The sequence below is a fragment of the Eucyclogobius newberryi genome, unplaced genomic scaffold (assembly GCF_026437365.1).
Source record: "Eucyclogobius newberryi isolate DKJ021-1_F unplaced genomic scaffold, fEucNew1.0.hap1 SCAF_6, whole genome shotgun sequence".
In the NCBI taxonomy this organism is placed as follows: Eukaryota; Metazoa; Chordata; class Actinopteri; order Gobiiformes; family Gobiidae; genus Eucyclogobius; species Eucyclogobius newberryi.
In genome coordinates, this window is record NW_027316278.1 from 15,853,671 (window position 1) to 15,871,389 (window position 17,719).

The 17,719-nt window shown below is 39.9% G+C and overlaps 1 protein-coding gene across 2 annotated transcripts in view; it reads left to right on the plus strand.

The window, feature by feature from the left end:
• The window catches only part of lmx1bb (LIM homeobox transcription factor 1, beta b), a 45,187-nt gene extending 27,817 nt beyond the window's left edge, over positions 1–17,370 (plus strand). For both annotated transcript variants that reach the window (XM_072433375.1, XM_072433374.1), the window contains 6 exons: positions 9,801–10,033; positions 12,611–12,786; positions 13,140–13,217; positions 13,565–13,631; positions 14,184–14,345; positions 16,300–17,370. In XM_072433375.1, coding sequence (XP_072289476.1) covers positions 9,801–10,033; positions 12,611–12,786; positions 13,140–13,217; positions 13,565–13,631; positions 14,184–14,345; positions 16,300–16,457 — 874 coding nt within the window. In that variant the 3' untranslated portion in view covers positions 16,458–17,370. The remainder of the gene's footprint in view (positions 1–9,800; positions 10,034–12,610; positions 12,787–13,139; positions 13,218–13,564; positions 13,632–14,183; positions 14,346–16,299) is intronic.
• Positions 17,371–17,719: the final 349 nt, after the last annotated feature.

Here is a 17,719-nt window from a genome sequence, read left to right on the forward strand (position 1 = left end):
TTTGTTTGGCTAGTGTATCCGCAACACAAAACATCACAGCTTTTTAGCATAACGCCTGCTAATCTTGGGATTTGGCTCTTTGAAGGGGTCCTGTTGATGAGAAATTCAAATATATTGCCTGAATGCTAATCTCGATGTTAATCCCATGGCCTCTAGCTCTTAAAGCATCCTGTCTTTCAATAATAGTGTTTGTTTTTTATTGTCATTCCCCGTTTTTCATTTTAACCACCGCCTCCCCGTGTTAGCTTCGTAATCTCGAGTATTCCCAGTTGAATATTATAGCCGTGGACTCATCTTTTTGAGGGGATGACACTTTGAGCGCTTTGATGATTCAGATGGCCCTGGAGAAATGAATTATTATTATTATTGCTCAGTCTGATGAGGACTTTAATTCAGTCTGTGCAGAGGTTGCCCAGGGACCTGGGCTTGATATCAATTCTGCTTAATTGGTTTAATCTGCCACAGTCATTCAAATTAACGCCACACTTTGTCTAAACTTATGCCTGTTTTAACTTTTTTCATCTGTAATATTGTCCAGGTTTTTCATGAGAATGCCTCTTATTAGGATGCATATTTATTCTATTTCCAGCATCCTTCCCATTCCACTCCCTTCTTCAATTTCCTGAGTTTTAGTGTTTCGTGCTGCTCGGTGAGTCTTACGATATGCTTTAGACATTAGCAGATGAGTGGGATGAAGATCATTTTTCTTTTCTTTAAATTGCCTTAGAAAATTATATGACAGTCAGAGAAAGTATTGTGCAATTGAAGATGGATGTGTTCATTGATCAAGCACAAATTGAGAAACTTGACAACAACATAACTCTAATTGCATGAAATATATTATAATTTAAAAAAAAAACTTTCCCAATTGTCTTTTTGTTTTCTCTGTGTATTTTCTCATCACCAGAGCATGTCTCGAGACAGACAGACAGAGGATCAGTGGGAGTGCGATCACACAAAGATGAATCCAGATCTCGTGAACACCATCTAATTCCTGGTCACCTCACATTCTCTCGTCCAAACTCATTTTGAGCTTAGACTGAATCTTTGTTAAATAAACATGGCCCCTTCATCTGAGCAGCCTCTGCCACAATGATCTGCAGATCATCTGTGCCTATTAAGACCAGAGCAAACACTTTACTTGAGACCAATGTGCTAAAGACAGGAGGCCTTGGAGGGGAGGGGAATTGTCTCTCTTTCTCCTTTTTTACAGATTAATCCAGTATCTGTGAGCCATGGGTAAACTCCTCAAGATGGACGTGGTTTGGTGGAGGGTGGAAGGGTCAAGCTCGGCTGGCCCCTGCACAGAGCTGAGGAATTTTTCATTAGTGCACAGCTGGGTCACAAGTGGCTCCAAAGCCGTCTTAATATTGTGTAGGCCTCAGATTAGGGCCCAAAAGAAGGCTGCCATGCTCTGCTCCAGACCCGCTCTTTGCATATTTGCAGACTTGTGCTTTTGAACACCTCATATTACTGTTTGTTTTATTTCTTACACCCAGAACCTCTGGGTCAATAGTAATTATAAAGCCCTCCAATCCAAATGTTGTCTTTTAACCATTTCACTACGAATGTGTGAGAAAAGTCAATTTATTATCTTACATAAAGAATGTAAAATATATATTCTAAATTAAAAGTTGCATCAATCTAATTTACTAAAGAAAAGTAAGGACTGTGTTGGTTTGGATCTGGTGAGACAACATAAGATATGTTTTGTCTTTAGAAGTCATACAAGCAGGGACATGACTCTTCTAAACACACATCCCTCTCATTAAAAATAAGTAGAAAATAATTGTGGTAATTGCGTGGGCCGTTGTGTAACATGTGATAGCCATTAGACTTATTGTAGCCATCACTCTCCCACTCTTCGACGCCTGTGAAGCCGCTCATCGACCGCTGCCGCTGCTCATGCTCCTGATTCACGTCAGCTCAGAGCGAACAGAGACCAGAGAACAGAGTGAGGCAATATTTAAAACATACCCATTATTAATGTGATATTTTTAGCAGGTACTTGTGGTAACTTACGGTTCTGTGGTTACTGCTGTTTCTTTTGACAAACTAAAGTAATGACATTGACACACAACAGAGCAAAGTATTAAGCATCATATGCCAAAACATACACGGTGTATAACACTCAGCTCTATTGGAAAACGTCTGGAAAAACATTACATTTCCGGGCTAAATCTACTAAATGGACATTGTTTGTTTGCTGTTCTCAAACTAGGCTTAAATGCAATGTTGCAGTCATCTTCCATAGGCAGGAGCAGCAGCTGTCCAAACAGCATCCTGTGTGCCTGTCTGCTTACTCTTGTATTTGGATGTGTACTTAGCCTCCTCTGCACTGTCCTTTTTACCCCTGCAGCTTTGTGCTACCTTTGTGGTGCATCAGGAGGATTATGTCCACATAGGGAAGCATGTCACTCATTAACAGATACATTTGAAGGAAAGCAAGACAGACTTCCAATTCTGTCCCATTTATCTAATTCATGTTGACATGGAAATGTATATTGAAGTTGTTGGGTAAATATAGTTACGCCTTATGTTATAGATCAAGTTTTGGGGGATTGTGTACTATTGAGCTACATAAAATACAAACATGAATTCACCATAAAACAAATACATTTCAAACTATAAATTACTCTTGTGAGGTTTTAGACAGGCAAGGCATTTATTTATTGTGGTCTTTTACTAATATACAGTACAGTATCTTCACCGTTGTGACCATGGCCATGGTCTGCTCTGTCCATCTTGTTTCCCTTTTAGTTTAGTATTTATAGGATAGAAACAAAGTTCATACTTTGCATTCCTGCACACATCCTGCTACCACCAATAATAAAGTGGGCATAGTAAAATCCTGCGTTTGCTTGGCAGAATTCACCAAGTGTCTCACATCAGAAATGTAGGGCAGGTGCATGCGTTTGTGCTGTGCCAAGTGCACATCTCATCTTGTCTTGTGTGTCCCTCGCGAGCTACTGTACAGCCGGAGTAGCATGGGCAAGAATGAAAACCCTGTGGCCAGTGATGAAGAAGGCACCTTTGGGCCATTACCAGCGTACACTTCTCCTGTTAATGTGTTTTACTTTTACCTGCTGGGAGTTTAATTAAAAAACAAAGAGCCTCAATTTAAAGGCCATTATTATGCTAATGCAGTAAGCGCGGCGTGGTGATTAAGCAGCTTTTAGGGCTGACTGGAGCTGGCTCTTGGGAGAGGGAGGATGGCACTTTTTACTTGGCTTCATTACTCTCCATGAATCAATGCGCCGAAGAGAAACGCTGATACTATAAAACAAGGTCGGCCGCGGCGCACATTTATGCAGACAGGATTATTATCAGAGGTGGACTGAACATTTGAATTGAAGTAAAAGTACTGTTACATGGATATACCGGTACTCAATTGCAACAGTGATGAAATTGCCTATGAACAATGAAAAGACCATGATGGGGTTTTTCATGGCTGATATCGGTTACTGATGAGTTTGACTCTAGAGCTAGAACTGGCTCTGCCAATATTTTGAGGCCAAAAGAGTGGGCCAACTTTGAGAATTTCCCACAAATTATACGATATGTTTGTAATAACTATAAATTCAGTTATGTTACTACATCGTTAAAGTATAATAATAGAGGAAAATATTTCAATAGCGATTATTTTGAACCATCCACAGCCTTAGTAGAAGTCATATTTTGTGACTTACAAGCTGAAGTTAATGCTGCACTAAAGTGTTGAAACAAAGTACCATGTTTCCCCCTTTTTCAGTCCAAAAGACATTGGCCTGTGCTGGAGCTTCGAGGCTACGCAGCGCTGGACTTACACAGAACTGTCTAACTATTGGTAAACTGGAAAGATAAATTGCATATTGAGAATTATATTTTTCAACAATTTGTATTCCAAACTTGTTCTTCCTATGTCTGTCAGAATGCACGTGTAGACAAGTTATTTTTAGTTTGCCTGGTGTGGACAATATCAAGGTTTTGTTCCCACCTAACCAAATCCTTGCCACATAACAAAGTAATTTTAATCATGTTCAGATAAAGTTAAAAGAAGGTGCACAGTGAAAAACATCTGGACCTCAAATGTGTTTGGTCTTTGGTGAAAGCTCTTGATTCCGTTGTTAGGAGCTGATGAGGCGTGTCTGTTGAGAAGTGTCTGTTGGCAGACCACAGCCTCCTCGGCTGAAGTCAGACAGCTCTGTTTGTTGTGCGTCCAGAAGACTAACAGGACAAGATCCCACCTGAAGTCATGGGCAAGAGGCCCACCAGGGAGTCCTGGGATTGCGCCTTGCGGGAGGGGCTACATTTTTGCGCAGTAATTTCAAAGCAGAATTTCTAAACAGTCGGCTTATGTTTTATTATAATATCAGATTTTTAGTAAGTAATGAGATTGCCTAATCATATTATTCTTGTCTTCTGGAAGTTGGAGGGTACAAAGAGAGAAAAACATCAGAAACCAGGTTAAAAAGATCACATTTTAACAAAATAGATAAATAAAATGATAAAATATTTAAACCTTGAGATTTGTTTAAAATAAACACATTATTGAATAAATAACCTGTTAACCACCAAAGTATTTTTTCACGCCAAACTGTTAAGAGCCTGGAATATCATGGGGACCTGAGTTGTGCCAATGTTTTGTCAAACACTCTTAGAATGACATCACTTTTTACAAATGTGTAATCAAGTTTTAAGAATAGCCACAAAGACACCAACATATCCACCATTGCACTGCACAGAATAGATGTGTGTAAAGCAGGAAGTATTAGCCCCAGTGGCCGGCGCGCTTGACCAGTCGCTCCTCAGGGCCTTTGTGGAGAAGAGGCCTTGTGTGACCTCATGCCTCACCTCTGATGATTGGCACGGACACAGGTTTCCTGCCCAAACACAACCACCCATCTTCAAAGTAATGGCTTACAGCTGCAGCCTGGATAATCCTTCTGTCTTTGAAGAGATGCCGTGACATAATAGCCCCAACTATTCTTCACTAAATTGTTACGCTGTTGCTTAAAGTGTGCAGCAGCAGCAGAGGGGAGTATAGGTGAGACAGTTGCAAATGTTTCTAAATGTAGCCTGATTGTCATCCCCCATAAGCATCTCCATATTTGCCCCTCCCGTTTCTCTTCTTTTATCCCAGCCCAGTCCTCCTGATGCTTATCACTGCGGCAGAAGCATTAGATGTAATGGCTGGAGCGGCGGAATCATTGACAACATGTGGTGCGAACTTAAGGTGTTGTCACACTTTAAGTTGGCTCTAATCTTTTCAAAGGGAGCATGTAAAGCTCGTAAAAGTGCATGCAAAAGGCAAATATGGGTGTCTGAGGGGTCACATTTTCACTGTTGGTCTTTTCAGTGCAACACAAAATAACTTCTGCTCTTTCTCACGGCCTCTGGACGGTTAAACTCCCGAGTCTGATACAAATACAACCATGTGAACTGGAAGAGCTCAACCAATATTTTTAGCGTTCGTTTTGTGTTATTTTGGATAGTGAGTTAAAAGATACCAACAAATACATTGAAAGATGGTCACCTCCCATGAACTGTACTTTTGTTCCCAGTTCCATGGCGACTGTTGTCTTGGGAAGTCCATCTGACATAAGGTCATTCAGATCATTCATTTAGGAGCCAGATTATATGATGTTGATCCTTGAAGAAGACAGATCATGTTTGTTTGAGTATTCAGTATTAAACTATTATAGTTATCATTGTTTTGCATTTTGTTTAATGTAAAGTGCAATATTGTTCTGAAATGGCTTGGTAATAGAAATTGAACCGTTCACTGCTTGTTCAAGACTGCAGAACTTCATTGTGACATTTTGCAAGCAGCAATTTTCTTGAATTTGCTTTGATTGTTGAAAATGTACAGCATTAGAGTTCCGTACCCTACATGGATGACTTGGAGTCAGATTAGAATTGCAAGTGCGTACATGGCTGTTGGCGGAGATAGGGGGTAGGTGAAAGCCTGACATGCAGGACAATACAGGATTACTCAAACATGCAATCGAAATACAACATAGAGATAGCTAATGATGAAGACAGGCTGTTGGTTAAAAGCTAATCAAAGTCAATTTAGCATCATGGGTCACCTTTAAAGTCATAATTACTGCATAGTATTGCAATATTTTCTGTCCATATAACAGCTGTAAATAAGAGTGTTATTATTATTATTAAGATTATAAGAGTTATTTCTAACTTATCTGTTTTTATTATTATACTCCTGTGCCTACTCTGTGTTGCAACACTAAAATTGTAGTAAATAGTAATAGTAAAACATTAAAACATATTGTGTCCAGACTCTAAAAGAATGGACATGAACACTGCATTAAAAACATTTTGAAGACTCTGCTGACACTGACTCCCTCGTCATTTGCGTGTAAATATTGACATTTCCGTGCGTTGGTTGCGGCCCCTGATCCGCACAGTAGGGTCCCTCCGAGCATCCGTGCGCTCAGGTGTGGGAGGGCAGAGGGAGGGTGCAGGGGATGTGACTTTACGCTGGTGGTCCATTCTATGTTGTGCTAGCTCTGTGACAGGGAGTCATGTTACCAAGGCACCCGCGAGTCCAAGCAAAGTGGATTTTACTGGACTTAGGATGGGCCAATGGGATAAAGAAGGAGCAGGACATTGTCGATGATCACCATAACCATTTTAAAGTCCAGGCTGAGGTCCCTGCAGATATTTGGTTTATAGAGTTAATGTTATTGAATGACCTTAAAGGAGAACAATGATACTTTTGCTGTCGCTCATCCAAACGGGGAATGTAACTAAGTGTAGATATTGAATGTTGTTTTGAAGATATGCAACAGCAACAACTGCATATCACGTATATCATTTATAGTAGAAAATGCGACAAAAAGACGTGATAAAAAAAGAAAGAAATAAGTGATGTTGTATTTCTGCACTTTTGTGATTCATTTTACATTTCACATTGTCTGATCATTAAACATCAACTATAAATGTTGAAATACATATATATATTTTGGATTAACTGAATATCATTAATCAATGATACGGACATACATTTTTGCCCATATTGCCCATCCCTGGTTTGTGACGCAGTTTGTATCATATAGAATGACATAAGCATGAGAGATCAAATTTATTTCCGGAACAATCCTTTCCATTTTCCCTACGTAAACTCGCCCGCTCCTCTGCTCCTCTAACCACTAATCAGGTAATGTCGAGAGGTTGAATGGCAAGCCTCCCTCCGGTCAGCCTCCACTGCTCACACAGCGGTGTTGTTTTAGAGAGCATTCTTTAGCAGCTGAACTTGGAAAGGTATTAAAGTGGGATTAGGCTCCTCCACAATCCACTGCTTGTGTCATTCAGGGAGTTTGTGTTCTCTGTTCCTGCTGCCGCCTCCCCACTCCTCCCCTGTTTGATTGTGACTAGCCGCAGGAGTGGGACCGACCGAGGCCTTTCAAAGCACAGGGGTAGGGTTAAATCCCTAGTCCACTGCTCCCTGCTAATTCCCCTTGTTCCCTTGAGAAGGATTTACTTCTGCTGCCAGCTTCTCAAAGGCCTTCTCTGCCCATCCGAAAAGTCGCCGTTGCCTTCCTGTGGAGGTGTGGTTGCCATAGAAGAGGCGTCATGCATGGCTATTCCATCTGAGCCCCGCTGAGAATGGAGACCGGCGACTGAAAACAGGCCGAAAGTCCGGATTAGGGTCCCGGACAAAGGCAGGACAGGAAGATTCCAGAAGAGACCAATAGGAATTACAGCAGCAAAAATAATGCAAAGTGACAGAGAGGGGAAATAGAAAAATAATGGCTTACAAGATTAGACTCGGTGAGAAGAAAGGAAAGAAGGGCTTGAATGAAAATGTTTTCATCTAGATGAGGAGGTTTTAGAGGGATGTTGTAGGTGACTGCCCCAGCCTAGGACGTATCAAAATCAAGCTAACAAGTCATTTCCGCCACATTTTGCACCCGCTCGCAGAAGCCTCAGCCGGCAATCATTAGCCAAACATTGCAGTCGGAGCTAAGAACTTGTCTTGACAGATTCATCACCACTTTGAACTGATCCCTGCCAGTAAGAAAATAATCCTTTCCAATAGGAGCATTACAAGAAGCATTTATTAACTCTTATGTCATTTCAATTCAAGCATAAAGTGTCCTTCATATCACTTCCGATCGTCTATGTAAAGTGACAAAAATGCAGTTTGTTTGTATTACTGATCCATTCTGGCAGATGATCGAAAAGGTTGAGAAGAAATATGCCAAACTTTCCTTTGCGTGGGATAATCTTTGAGGTTTAATATAGGTGAAATAATAATCCTCTTAATCTGTTGCAAGAAATGAAAGATAAAAGGATTTTATAAACCATACAGAACCACAAATATGATACCTCCTATTTTCCTCTGCAACCGGCATGTGTAATTGGAGATGTTCTGCGGTTTGAACATTATCTTTGGTTAAAAAAAGAAGCGATTCATAAGCTATGATGTAATTAAGGGTCCCTAATAGTTCTCATTGTTGATCATTGTTCTGGCTATTAATTTGCAGAGCTGTATAGTTGACAACCACACAATGTGCTTTTGAATGTGCATACAGCTGCTCACACCGTATCACTACTCTATCAGCACCTATAACCGCATTAGCATAACAAAAAGCATCCTTTGGTCTCCACCTCTCTCATATTTACTCATTATATTCATCACTATCGCTCATCCCTGCCTCCAATCCTGCCGCACATAATGTCAATTGCTCGACTCGACAATGAAATAGATGTTCACCACAAATAGATAGGCGGCTGCCAGCTGTCTTACACACCAGGGCAAACAAAAGAGTCCACCAATAAATCCAGGGCTTTACGGCCGGACAAGATCTAACCGCACTCCTCTGCCTTCTCGCAGCACTTAATGTGGCGTCTTCCGAACACCACAATTAAATGCTTCTCAGTCGCCAATAAAACAATGCAAACATCTTCCCGGAAGGATATAAAATAAGATGGAGGTGTTGGTGGAAATGGTGATGGGGGCGGTCACAGCGGAGTAATATCAAACACTGAGATGAGATATGAAGCGACCGGAGGGCAGCCTGGTAGTCAGCAATGAATCACGGGCTCAGATATCGTCGGTTGCATAGATAAAGACTTATGGATGTGAAAGGAGCGGCGGTGGTGGTGGTGTGCGGCGTGCAGTGGACTCCTGTTGAATGAGAATGAGGGGGAGGGGGCACCCACCAGGGCCGACACGAGCCAGGGTCCACCCAACGCATTTGAAGAGAGGAGCTGCTGCCAAAAGTGCCCACAAGAATACTAGATAATATACCGCTGTTTAACTAGGCACAGGGCCATACATGTTGTCACATAATTCACACACAATAGTCACATGCAATAATTGTGATTAATGATAAAATCACAGTCATTTTGAAAGGAAAGTTTAAAAATGTGACTTAAAAAGACTTAGTAGTAGGTGAAAATGACAACAATCTAAAAGCACAATATTTGTTGGTTATTATCATGATAATACAAGATGTAGCACGAAAATTATGTTTTTTTTTGTTTTTTATTACGATAACCAATATTGTTTATATTCCCATCCATATGTTTAACCTTTTCTTTTTTTAAATCTATGGTGTGTAACTGATTGTACCTTGTTGCTGCTTACAATTTGACCTAATGAGCAAACCCGAAGCACTTTTTAAATTTAGTAAGAGAGAAACTCCTTTACAACTACAGAAATGTCCATGCAGTAAAATGCTTTTGTATGTCTGCAACAAACTGGAATCCCCCAAATTTGCTTGCTGAAAAAAATATATAAACATGTTTAAATTAAATGGTATATTTAGTTTCCGTTCTTTTTTCTGTTGTAGGTTATTTGCGACCAAGTGCAGCGGGTGCCTGGAGAAGATTGCCCCCACAGAGTTTGTGATGCGAGCGCTGGAGTGTGTCTACCACCTGAACTGTTTCTGCTGCTGCGTGTGCGACCGGCAGCTCCGGAAGGGCGACGAGTTTGTGCTGAAGGAGGGCCAGCTGCTGTGTAAGGTGGACTACGAGAGGGAGAAGGACCTCCTCAGCAGCGTCAGCCCCGATGACTCAGACTCAGGTGAGCACCCTCTCACACCGCCATGAGAGCCACACACCAGGGTGCGACCATCACATGGCACCTGCCTGTTGTATTCTGGACACGCTGTCCCGGAGCACTCGCAGCCAACAGAGAAGTCCGCCATGATGGACCTAACCCAGGGGTGTTAGAGCAGGGCACCGTGCAGGAAGTCAGAGGGTTCACTCAAATCTGGATAAATATATATATGGATGTTATAATGTAGAATGTGATACGATACATTATTGCATTAGATACATTATCAGTCAAAATCTTCTGTTTGTTAAATTGCTTTGAATGACATGGATTGGACCTCGATTCATAAGCAAAATGCAATCACAGCACAATCTTATCTGATTGTTGAAATACAGAACAACTTACATCTTACATTTTTAGCATTTAAAGGAGAAATATGAAACATCTACATTTAGGAGTGTTTTTTTTTTACTTCCTATAAGTTATCTGTCCTTTTCCTCTGTATCTACCTGCGTTGCAACAATGTAATTTCCCCATGTGTGGACAATAAAAGAATATCTTATCTTATCTTATTAACCATTACGGATTTGACAATAACTTTGTATTGTCTAAAGTCCCTTGATAATATCATGGACATTGACAATAATTCCAAGCTCCGTTGTTTACATTCATTGTGTATTGCAGCAACATTAAAAAAAAAAAAAAAACAGAAGGAAGAACATAGACCATGATCATTTGCTACATTTCAGTGCAACATGAAGAAATGACAGTTTTTAAGCACTTTATATCTTAATTTAAAAAAAAAAAAGATAGTAATGATCTGCACAAATTCTTGCCAAGCCATTTTAAATTTCATCATTTGTATTTCCACGATATTGCAATAAATATTGTACTGGGAAATGAATACCGTGACAATATCTTGCCGTGAGATTTCCACATTGTCACATCCTTATTAACTGTGACATAATACATATTTTGCCCATCTCATTTCCCTACTCGAAGTATATGTATTTGGGGTGATTAAAGCATGTTTGTGTTTCTTATTGATTCTTTTGCTTAGCTGTTCGTCAATAGTGTGATTTAAAACATACATACACATGAATAAAAATATGTGTTTTTGACATAAAGCCGGCTGAATATGTCTTTCAAAACATATCCACATAGCAGTTCACAGATTATAATATCCCATTAATGCGCAGTTTGCTTTTTCTTCTCTTGTAGCTTAACAAAATGTCACAGTAACAAAATTGCCAATTTGTTTCTGCAGAGACCAATAAAAATATAAAACAGGGAGTACAGGTTTATGGTACAGTAGGAAGTGGAAACAGAACTGAACAAGTCAACCTGTATTAATGGCCGTCCATGCGTGGGCCGAGTCTTGTGCTGGAAAGAATTAAAGCCGTGCATGATGGTGAGTGACAGAGGGATTTGGGGCCTGCATGCGCCCCAGTCTTATCAGCTCTAGTGTTCCTCGCCCTATAGCCTTCTCCTCACACACTGCACACCACACGGCACCTCGCCAAGCCTCACCGTTCACCGCCATCTGGCTCACATTTAAACATGCACAAAAGCAAGGGAATTTGTCAAATACATCTGTGCCTGTGTCAACTTTTGTCAACTTGTGGGAATATTTGCTCGGCTTCTTGCCCCGTTTGGTGGTGTCACTCGGAAGACAGAAGATGACCTTATCAAAAGACAAAAACCTACAACGCAAATTTGGACGATGTTGGGAAACGGCATTAGGGCATTATCAGTCACTGGAAATTGAAAGACTTTTTTGAACATGGCTCTATTTACAAAGGAAAGGCCAGTGTCTATTTTTTTATTTAAGTTCTTCCCTTTAAAGAGAGATCTAAACCAGATGATGGGGGACATGGTAGTGTCATGTTTGACTCCTTTCTCAGTCAGCAGTGATTCCCTGGTGCTCTTCCTCATTTGTGAACACTTATTCTGCAGAGCACATGAGTAACACAGTTGTTTGTTGACTCACTTGAATTTACGATCATTTAAGTGGCATGTTTAGTTTTATTTAATGCTACATAAATAAAGTAATACTCCAGTCTACAGGCCTGCATTCTCTTTGTTCTGCCCTACATAAAAATAAAACATCTATTTGGAAATGATTGTAAGATGATTTGTATTGGCTTAGAGGAGATGCTAATATGCTATTAGCCAAAAACAAAACCTACACATAATAGTCAATTAATATTTTCATATTCCGTTTTTAAATCTATAATCAAATTGTATATCAATGGATTAGCTGTTATTTAAATTTGAGCCATCCCGTAGTAGAAAAATATCATTCTCCTTGTGCTTGTTCTGCTTTTTCATGTTGCACTTTTCTTATCAGAGATTGATTTAGTGTAAATCAGACAAAGCTGAGGGCCATACATTACGAGTGACGCAGTCTCCAGCCCTTTGACAAATGTGCATATTTCACTTCTGTAGCCTAATCGTACGTGCGGCCCTCTCCTATTGTAATAAATTGATAACAAATATCAAAAACACATGTCTCCTTTGATTATGCTCTGTGAATGTGAAGCGGGAAAGAAGCAAAACAGATTAGTTAGAGCCCTGTCACTGACCCTTGGTTTTATTGTGCAGAGAAAAGTGACGATGAGGAGCTGGACATCAAACCAGAGAAGGGCATCGGAGGTCAAGGCAAAGGGGACGATGCGAAGGATCCACGGAGACCCAAGAGACCCCGGACCATCCTGACCACTCAGCAGAGGCGCGCATTCAAGGCTTCTTTTGAGGTGTCCTCCAAACCCTGCAGAAAGGTACGTGTTTCTAACATGGATACATCTGCTTTGTATTTCATCCACGTGTTATTCAAATAAATGGACTTAAAATATAATAACACTTGTGAATGAATAACATATTGTCATTTTCATGTTTAAAATGAAACAACATTTTTGCTTATTTTGAACTATAATGAATCTTGCTAACCCAGTAAATACATTCTAAGTCCACAAAGCAACTGCCTTTCTGGTCTGTGTTACTGACTGCAATGAATGACAAACTGACAAAACACAACTACTGATACCTAATACTATAAAACAGGCACACCACAAACTTCCATCAAATCACTGTATCCTTTTACTTTTAAATACTTACTTATTTTTGTTTCCAGGTTCGAGAGACGCTGGCAGCAGAGACCGGTCTGAGTGTTCGTGTGGTGCAGGTCTGGTTCCAGAACCAAAGAGCTAAGGTAAGACATGAGCCGCTTGCACAACACAGATCTTTGCTGGGGAGCTCACAACAGCCTTTTTCCATCAAAGATTTACACAGTGTCACCTATAAATCACCTCAACTGTGTTTGTTAAAGTTATCACTGCATTCCAACCACAAAAGTAGAAAAAAGTTGCATTTAACATCTACACCCTCCTCTTTTACTGATGATTATCAGTGAAAAGCTTTGATTCTTGACAATGAAGTGCACTCCGCTGCAGTTTTATGAAGTTCATTTAAGGGTGAACCGTGAGGAGCATCCTTTTTAAATTAAAGAGTGCATGTTAGTTTTGGGAGTTTCTCACAACTTTGACTCCTTTGTCTCAGATGAAGAAGTTGGCGAGAAGACAGCAGCAGCAGCAAGAGCAGCAGAACTCGCAAAGACTCGGACAAGGTACCTACATTAAACCGCTTTTAACAGTTTATGAATACAAAATAATGACTTTATTGGACAAGACACTGCAAAGAAAAGAAAAGTGGGCGTGGATTTCAGGATGAAGCCACAAAAATTATGTCCCCAAATGGATTGTGGGTAAAAGTGAGCCACTGGATATCGTACTATTTAGTTCTTTCTGGTGTCTAATGCTGTGTTCACAATGACATTAAACACTATAAATGGCATAGATATGTAGTATTCTATGTTCTGTCATGTTGGGATGATTGTTACTATGCCAGGCCTCCATAATCTGTTGATATTCCTTTATTTAAAGATAAATTTAGCTAAGATAACATCAGAGCTACAGAGATGAACTGGCAAGCTATTTACACTTGGTATACTACTTAGACACACAGAGAGAACATACGCACAGTTTACATAGTTTACATAGTCCTAAATATGTAGGCCGGCTTAATTGTCCCATTTGGTCCAAAGTCTTGTCAAACTTCAAATTAAATGCGATTTCCACTTTCATTTCCTCTGTGTAATATTTGTTGTCTTGTGCTGCAGAGGTGATGTCTAACCGGATGGAGGGCATGATGAGCTCCTTCACGCCCTTAGTCCCCCCACAACAGCAGCTCGTGGCCATGGACCAGAACAGTTACAGTACAGACCCGTTCCAACAGGGCCTCACCCCCCCTCAGATGCCAGGGGACCACATGAACCCATATGGTGAGCATCCAGTCACTACTACCCCCTCTCCTCCTTTCATTAAAACAACACCCACTCCACTCCTGCTCTAAGCACATGTCTGTCCCTTGATCAACCTCATGGCTCCTCAATGCAGGACATGTGTTCTGGCCACAGCCTCCTGGTTTGAGCCTCTCAGACACACACAAGCAGCTTCTCCTCCCACAGCACAGAAGAAAAAGAGTCACTCAAGCTTGAGAGTTTGGGATATACAGCAATCTTAGTGATTCCACACAGAAAAGCAGTGTTTTTTTTGTCAACTAAAATATGTCCGTCACAGTTAAAACATTAATAAAAGACAAAAAAAAGGACTAAAATGACATACACTAAAACTTTGACAACAGGTTGATATTTTATTGAATAACATTTCTGATATTTTAGTTTTTTATTCTAATACAAATATATACATACTATATACATAAATAAATTAGTAATGAGTGAAGAGTTCCACTTTTCATTCCCAGGGCTAAAAACCAAACAAACTCAAAGTTCAAGGTTGTACATGTCACATAAAGTGCTATAATTTATCATAATTAAGAAAAAAATAATTTTCTTGTTGCCTAAAACTACTATGAATTTAGTTGACTAAATGAGTAGTCAACTAAAGAAATTCATGTTTAAATAAAGACAATTAGTCAACTTAAGTGTGTGGGGGACTAGTAACTTTCTTATAACTGGACTAAATGACAAAAGGCCCACTGCCCTTTTAAAGTAGCAGGATAGTTTTATTGACTAAAAATATATTAAAATTAAAAACAAATATTTGTCAAAATTTGGATTGAAACTGAAATATTTTTTGTTAAAGATTGACACTCAATTAAAATGTGTTGTCTAAATTAACACTGTAGAATAGAATGTATCAAAAGAGAAAACTGGAGTTTAGCCCCTACTGATAAATCTAAAAAACATGCCAACTTTTAAATGCTTATAGAACTCTTATCCATCCTCTGTCACGGGTTTCAGTGGTGGATTTAACATCAGCTCTGTCCAAGCAAAAGTGTGAGCTTCTCCATGAAATGACACACAGCAATTTACTGGATTTCATAATATAGAATTAAAACATGAAAAGCTGTCACTCAAACTTGGGTCCACAGGATGTAACTAGAACAACACAGTGATGTCCTTCACACTTCCCTGTGGGACCATTGCCTCTAGTTCATAACTTCCTTATAATTTGCTTCCATTTAGTTGTTCTTGGAAGTGAGAACCCAAATCCCCAGTCTCATCACTCTCTTTTGGTTTGGGGAAAACAACAATATTGGCAAGGCATTAAAAGATATGTCTCTAAACACTGTCCCCATTTTGTGCAGCCCTATCATTAAGATCCAGAGTGTAATAAAGTTAACTATTCCCTCTAGAGAAATAACATGTTGAGGTTTTATGAAAGGCGTAAACAGTTGCTATTAACCAGATCTTTTAGCGGGATGCCCCTAGTTTACATGCCCCATCACAGACCGCAATTGTCCCAGTGAGGGCCCCAAACATGGAGCTTTGATGCTATCCACCAAAACACTTCTCACTATTGTGATGACACCATGCAGCTATTTCATATAGTGAGTGACTATTAGTAATTATAATTTCCCAACACCACTATAAATTTGTTTTTCAAGATTGACTTGTTTATATTGCAAACTTGTCCTCGTGTTGTTTGGTAAGAGCGGCTTATGTAGTTATGTTGTAGAAGCAAAAGAGAAGTTAAAATGCACTCGAGGAATTACTCAACTGATTTATAAAGTAAGTAGATATAAATACATAATCACGTGTGTATGAAGATGGGGAAAAGAAGCTAAACATTTTACTCAAGACTTATTTATGTGTTACACGCTAGAAGTAAAAAGTGATGGTGTAAAATGTATATTTGGTGAGAACGAAGTGCTGAATAACATTTGAATCGTGTTGTTCCCGTTAGTGAGCCTTGTTTGCATGTGTCCCACAGGTAACGACTCTGCCTTCCACGACATTGACAGCGACACGTCTCTAACCAGCCTCAGTGACTGCTTCATGGCGTCATCAGATGTCAGCTCCCTGCAGGCCCGCGTGGGAAACCCCATCGACCGCCTCTACTCCATGCAGAACTCTTATTTTGCTTCATGAAAAAGTGAAACAAAAAACAACACCAGCACCAGGAAAAACTGCCTAACTCAACCTAAATGTGTGACAGCCGGGAGGACTGGAAAAAGACTGAGGTCTTTGCTCCTGGTTATGTGTGGAAGCTTACAAGACACATGAACCACTGAACCATGAAAAGACCTGGGGATGAAGACTTAAAAACTATTGGAAATAATGACATTATTTGGTTGGATATCTGTCTCACTTTGTTCACTTAAGTAAGCAGAAGCCACTGGCTCCACTCTCAAACCAAATAACCATGATTTATACAGTGCATGATCAATTGTATACTACGTTTTGTAAGCCCCTGGTGAAGATGTTGTGTCTTTAGGCCATACATGGATGGCCATGTTCACCGTTAGCATTTGGTTCACTTTGAGTAGGTTTAGATATTGTGTGAATAGTGAATAGCTGCAGCATGTCTGCAGGAGTGACTGTACATTTGTGTAAGTATGAGAACCTGAGGAACAGGTGCAGATTTGGTGGACACGTAGATCAGTGAAAATGTAAATAGTTTTCCCAGGCAAATTGGATGTGCATGTTCAAATGGAAAACATTCTATTTATTTAACTATAACAGGCTCTTGAAGGTACATATTAAAACTGAAAGCTTTATTTAAAAAGGAGAGCATTTTGTCTTTGTTGAGCAGTTAGTAACACATGAGTATCACCACTCATTGGTATGCATTTAATATGAAGATTAACCCTTGTTTGTTTTCTCTTCAGCCAAGCTGTAAATGAGCAATGTGCTATTTATTTCGTAAAGACCATAAACTGTTTTGTTGTCACTGTCATGTGCATTCTACAAATGTTAAAGTTGCTAATTGACCAAAGTTGACTGGTTAGACAAAAGTAAACATCTTTCTCCTGATGACATCAAATAAACCCAATTCATTGAACATTTGGTGGTTTGTATTATTACATTGATATATTATCTGTACTCACTTACAGTAACTGAAACTGTTTGAGATGAGCTGTTTATGTACCTATAGAATATCTCTTGAAGCTGGATATTCTATATCTCTTGGCTGTCATCTGTGTAAGAGAATGAGGACACAGACGCAGGACATGCGAGGGCAAAGGCAAAGAGTTCACGAGCCATACCAATAAAAGTACATGAGTACATCTCGACTCCACCTATCACCTCAGGGCTTGCGCAGCGGCGGCTCAGATCTACCATCTGGGTGCTCTGTCACTGCTTTGACAAGCCCTCGATGTGGACTGACAAGCTTTCAAACTGTCATGTGA